The sequence below is a fragment of the Loxodonta africana genome, chromosome 24 (genome assembly GCF_030014295.1).
Source record: "Loxodonta africana isolate mLoxAfr1 chromosome 24, mLoxAfr1.hap2, whole genome shotgun sequence".
Taxonomy (NCBI): domain Eukaryota; kingdom Metazoa; phylum Chordata; class Mammalia; order Proboscidea; family Elephantidae; genus Loxodonta; species Loxodonta africana.
This window is the reverse complement of record NC_087365.1, coordinates 37,558,937-37,564,936: the sequence shown is the minus strand read 5'-3', so window position 1 is coordinate 37,564,936 and position 6,000 is coordinate 37,558,937. Positions and strand designations below refer to the sequence as shown.

Below are 6,000 nucleotides of genomic sequence, written 5' to 3'. Positions count from 1 at the left end.
TAACTCAAATGCATCAATTCGTCTTCTGTCTTCTTTTTTTCATTGTCTAGCTTTTGACTCATGTCCTGGATATGCCAAGCCCCAGACAGCCAAGCTTTTGGCATCTGGTAGAATGGAAAGAGCGCGGGCTCTGATGACAAGGCGGAAATCTCAGCTCAGCCACTGCCTGCTGTGTGATCAGGGGAAAGTGATTCAATCAAAGGAGTGAACAACCCCCACTTTGGGAGATGGGGAGTACTGTGAGGATTCAATGAGGATTCAACGGGAGTGCTGTGCTTGACTCCTGTGGGGGCTCCATCAATGCCCCTGCCTTCCCGTGTGACCCCGGGGTCTCCACTTCCATTTAACAGAAAATCAGTGATGTTGACAGAAGTGTGTGCATTTTTCTTAAAACAAAAAAATCTTTTCTCATCTTTTCCTCATTTCAAAGGCTTCATTCCATTTTTACCATCACCACCCTTGTTGAACTCTGAATGACAGCAACAGATTCCCAATTTGTGCCCGTCCCCTTCCATCTTGCCCCGTCCAATCCTCTCAGAAGTCACAACGAAATATTTTCAAAACAAAATCTGGTCATGTCATACCATACTTCATCCCCTGCTTCAAACCCTTCAGGTGTGTCATTGTTCATGCTTCTGGTCTCAGCCCAAATGTCAGTGCTCAGAGAGGCCTTCCATGACTCCTCGATCCATGTGAAGTCCAATGCTATTGTTGTTAGTTGCTGTCAAGTCAGGTCTGACTCATGGTGACCTTATGTATAACATAAAGAAATGTTGCCAGGTTCTGTGCTGTCTTTATGATTGTCGGTATGTTTGAGTCCATTGTTGTGGCTAACGTGTCAGTCCATCTCATGGAGGGTTTCCCTTGTTTTTGCTGACCGTCTACTTTACCAAATGTGATGTTCTTTTCTAGCGATTGGTCTTTCCTAGTGATGTGTCTAAAGTAAGTAAGTTGAAGTCTTGCTATCCCCACTTCTAAGAAGCATGGCCTGAGATAGCCCCATCTGATGTTCCATTGTATGAAAAGACCAAAAGACCCCAAGAAAACACACCAAGAGTCCAAGAAAATTCTGAGCTGATGATGTGGGTTCCATGTCAGGGTCTAAAGAGTCATGGAGAAGAGCCAAGAACGTGGCTGAGGCTGAAAGCCCAATGGCCTCTGTCCCCTGGCCGAGTTCTGCTTTGGGCACAATGCTGGGTCAGAAAGCATGGAGCCAAAGTGTGGGGCAAGGAAGACAGGTTGTGCAGGATAGCTGTTGAACAGCATCAGTGTGTGGTAGTGACAAGACCTACAGTCCCAGTGGATTGATGACTACACAGGAGAACAATGGGCTGTGCGGAATTACTGTTCAAAAGTGACACCATGTGGCAGTAATAGGAACAAGAGCCCAGAGAACTGACCCACTCTACAAACTCTGCGTGACATTTGGAAGCAAGACTCATTCCATTTGGACTAAGTAAAACCCAAGCAAGTACTCTTAGTGTAGAATGAGGGGTGTCCTTGAAACGTAGCAATGGGACTTTCTGCGAATGTAGGCTCAAGAGATTAATTACAGAACTAAAAAAGAGGTGATTATATCTGTGTGTCTGTGCTATATATTTGCACTGTAGGCCATACTGATAATAGCCAGTGAGGAAATGAATGAATGGACGCAAAACAAGAAAAAATACTAGCACTCAGAATTCCGCAGGAGGGGAAAAGCCCCAGAAAGTGTTTTTTTTTGGAAGCACAAACAGAAATATTGTGGTTACAACTGAAATTCAGTGGCTGTAGGAAATGTCTGTACGGCTTTAGAGCTTGAAAGAAGCTCACGGTAGCTAAAATATACGCAGTACACTTTTCCAGTGAATGAGGTTCCCTGTGTTTAAATCATCCTTGAATCTGAGTTCAGAGAAGTTTGCAAGGGCCTCTTGGTCAAGGTCTAGAAAGGGACGACTGGAGAAAGATGGCCTGGGCCCCACAGGCCTGTCAGAACAGGCGCTGAAAGCCTCCAGCATCCCTGGCAACTTTAGCTGTAGTACTGAACATCTGCCCCGAACAGCAGGAAACCCTAGGGAGAGATGGGAACACTGTCATCAGCTGGAAGTGCACCTCTTATTTGTCAATGTAGGGGCTGCTGGGCTTTCAAAATGGAAACCTTGGGAGCCTGCCTATTGGGAAGCAGAGAGCCGAGTGAGGCCTGTCTGCTGACAGACAGAAAGGTAGGAGCAGGCGGGGTCTCACCGCTGAAGCCTGCACACCAATGGCTGCCAGTGCCTGCGAATCTGTCAGCAGCTTCCCTGGCAGCTATTTCCCTCTCTGACGTGGAGACCCCTGGGCTGTTCTAGAGTCTTCATTTGTCATCCCTGCCTCATGGTAACTCAAGAGGACACTTGTTCTAATCAAGGCTGCAAAACCATTTCTCTTCGTTCCTTCATGTCCTTCACTCGGAATTTTCAGAAATGAAGAAATTAAATTGTGCCATGAGGTCAAGTTTGTTTTGTTTTTTTAAAAGATGAACTTGGTAAAATTTGGTGAACATGGAAGATACGTTTCCTCTGCTTTCTCAGCTATTTTTCTATAACCTCCTAGATCTATTAGCTCCCTGGTGTAGAGAATTGGGGCTTGATTGTCTGGACTTTGGGGTTGTAGGAGAGTGAGGAATTCTAGCAATGTGGGGGTTTCCCAGGAAGGCAACAGGGTGATCAGCTGAGAAAGCCATCGGCCGAGGTAAGGCACCAATAGTAGGTGATGGTTTTGTTGCAGAGATACCAGCGTCATTGGGACCTGCTGAGTCCAAGAAGCCTCGTAGGGGAGGCATTGAGGCAGCTGGCAGATGCAGGTCAGGAGCTTAGAAGAAATAGGAGGCTGGGTGGCAGAAAAATAGCTGTTAAGCCTAAGGGAATTGACGAGAGTGACCACAGAAAGCTAATTGTGGGGGAAATAAAGAGGCCAGAGAGGAACCCTGGAGAACTCCAGCTGGTAAGGGGCAGGAGAAACCCACAAGGGAGTCTGCAACTGCCCAGTGAGAGAGGTGGGTGGAAAATCAGGAAGGAGTCTTTGAAACTAAGAGAAGAAAGCCTTCCAAGGAAAGGGGTACTGTTATTATAGTTAGCTGCCATTGAGCTGGCCCCCAACTCCTGGAGACCCCATGCACAATGGAAGGAAACACTGCTCGGTCCTGTGCCATCCCCATTATCAGTGTGGATCAGACCTTTGTGATCCATAGGATTTTTATTGGCTGATTTTCAGAAGTAGACTCTCAGGCCTTTCTTCCTAGTCTGTCTTAGTCTGGAAGTTCCTCTGAAACTTGTTCAGAATCATAGCAACACACAAGCCTCCCCTGACAGACAGGTATGGCTGCACATGAGGCTTATTGGCTGGGAATCGAACCTGGGTCTCCTACACGGAAGGTTAGAATTCTACCACTGAACCACCACTGCCCCCAAGGAAAGGGGTAAATGGTGTTAAATGTGGCTTCGAGTTCAGGCTGGGTGAAAGCCAAGAGGAGGTAGTATATCTAAATCTGTCGATATTGACATTTTATACTGCATAGTGCTTTTTTTTTTAGTGCTTAGAATGATACTGGATGCTAAGGGGTGGCATGCAACATCTATTAGTCAAATATTTAAATGCATCCACCTTCTAAAGGGCCTCTCTGGCCACCAAGTCAGTTCTAAGCGCAGTGTGGGAACAATGCAGCCAATGGAGAAAAGCAGAGAGCCTGATTCTGAATGGAACTTCTTTTAATAGCTGTGTGGCCTTAGTCAAGCTATTGAACGTTTCTCAACCTTAGTCTTTCTTCTCTGTTTGCTAACCACATCCCAAGAGGGTTGTACGGGTAGAAAGCACGTGATACAGGGCTCGGCATGGAGAAAGCGTTTTGGCAAGAGGTTGCTATTGTTAGGGAAGATTTGGTGAAAAGAGGCTTTGAGGGACTTACCTGGCGAGGCTGAAGTACCACGTTGGAAAGCTGGATGTGGGCAGGCAGTGGGAGAGGGAAGCCTTCCTTCAGCCTCTCTGCAATGGACACCAATGATGAGGACCCGGGAGGAGAAAGTAGAGGGTGGGGACCTGGAAGAACCAGGGCCAGCAGCCTTCCGGAAGTGACAGCCTGGCTCCATATAGGGATTGGCATGGGCCTACACGCCTGAAAGGAAGGCTTCCCTGCAGGCCGCACCTCCCTCCTATTCACCACACCCTGTGCACCTGGGACCTGGCATTCTTAAGCCCTCTTGGTCTTAAGCCCACGTCTATCCAGGGCCTGTGCGGGCCTCTTCCCCACTCCTGAGAGTGAGTGTGCTGCTGGTGTCCATGGGCTGAGTGGCAGTCAAGGGCAGCTGGAGTGTGGACAGCGGTATGGACAGAGCTTGGGGTATCCACTTGTGTGCTCACAAAGCCCTTTGAAGTTAGGACAAAGCCAGAGATGGATCTTGGCCAGGGGTCAGCCCCTCTCATGCCACCACATTCTGAGGTGGAACTCCAGAGAGCCCAGGAATTCTAAATTCAAACCTGGTCTCCCAGGTCATTATGAAGCTGTATTTGTCCAGGTGGAAGGATAGATCATGTTCCATATAACAATGTTTGGGCTTAATTTATAATTTCTAAATAGCCTTGTCACATGTTTTGTAGGACTCTACTTGTACTCTTGTCCCTGGCTGTGCAAAGGTTAGGGGCAGGCCTGCCTGAAGCTCTTACCAGCTTGGTGATGATAAGCTCTTAGCAGAGGTTAGCAGGAGACTCCCTGGCCCTTCTCTCAGAGTTGGAAAAGACCACAAGCTCTGGCTTCAGAGCTGGAATCAAACCCAGGCTCCACCTCTCACTTGCTCTGTGACCTGGAGTAGGCCACTCTGAGCTTTTATTGGCTCCCAGGACAATTAGAGGTATCAATAATTCCCCATCCTCACAGGGCTATTGTAAGGATGAGAGGAGTTAACAGATGGGCACAGAGTAGAAACTAGACACATGTGGCTTCCCTTTTCCTGTCCCCTTTCTGGGTCAGATGCCAGTTGACGTAAGGGAATCATCTCCAGTACCCACAACCGGGGCCAGGTATTAGATGCCTGTAGGCTAGTTTCCCCACAATTTCCACCTGCTTGGGGCAGTTCTACTTTGTCCTATAGGGTCGCTATGAGTCAGAATCGACTCGACGGCAGTGGTTTTTTGGGGTTTAGGCTAGTCTCCCCACCATTTCCACCTGCTTCCACTAGGACTAAAACTTAATTGTATCTCCAAAGCTCCTTACCATTAACAATGGGAAGCACAAGAAAATGTATCAGATAATTCATGACGGTCTGCAGGGATCCAACCTAAAATCAAGAGGAAAATGGGACCAGTGTCAGGGCATGTGGGATCAGCAATTCTCTGTCCACCTTCCCCTCCCTGTCCCCAATGTCACTCAGCAGCTTCTCCCCACACAGCAGGAAAAACCACTGAGAGATGGAGGCAAGTGATGATGGGAAAGCTGCACCCTGATCAAGGTCATGGAAAGGATCGCTTTTGCTCTAAAGGCTCCAGATGTGACACAAGTTTTAAACTGTAAAGTGCAAGGCAGAGGTAAGGAAGGGCATCATAGTGCATTTAACCTTGAAAACCTTTGTGTGGAAAAATGCATCCTCTCAAGCCCTGTGAGCTAGACGGCAAATTGGTTCAAACTTTGCAAGGGCAATTAAAAAAGAAAAAAACAAACCCATTGCCATCAATTCGATTCCGACTCATAGTGACCCTATAGGACAGAGTAGAACTGCCCCATAGAGTTTCCAAGGAGCACCTGGTGGGTTTGAACTGCTGACCTCTTGGTTAGCAGGCACAGCACTTAGCCACTATGCCACCAGAGTTTCCGCAAAGGCTATTAAAACCAAGCCAAACAAACAAACCAAACCCATGGCCATGGAGCCTATTCTGACTCATAGCAACCCTAGAGGACAGAGTAAAACTGTCACCTAGGGTTTCTAAGGAGTGGCTGGTGGATTTGAACTGCTGACCTTTTGGTTAGCAGCCGAGCTCTTAACTACTGCGCCA

At 47.7% G+C, this 6,000-nt stretch overlaps 1 protein-coding gene across 2 annotated transcripts in view; it reads right to left on the bottom strand.

Moving 5' to 3' along the window:
* Window positions 1-1,281: 1,281 nt before the first annotated feature.
* Window positions 1,282-6,000, bottom strand: part of BPI (bactericidal permeability increasing protein) — a 51,256-nt gene continuing 46,537 nt past the window's right edge. The window contains exons 13-15 of one of the 2 annotated variants that reach the window (XM_023550243.2): window positions 5,225-5,288; window positions 3,923-3,999; window positions 1,282-2,050 (exon numbers count right to left, since the gene is read on the bottom strand). In XM_023550243.2, the coding sequence (XP_023406011.2) occupies window positions 2,009-2,050; window positions 3,923-3,999; window positions 5,225-5,288 (183 nt within the window). In that variant the 3' untranslated portion in view covers window positions 1,282-2,008. Of the gene's footprint in view, window positions 2,051-3,729; window positions 4,000-5,224; window positions 5,289-6,000 lie in introns of those variants that run through there. The other variant, XM_023550242.2, reaches the window with a different exon arrangement.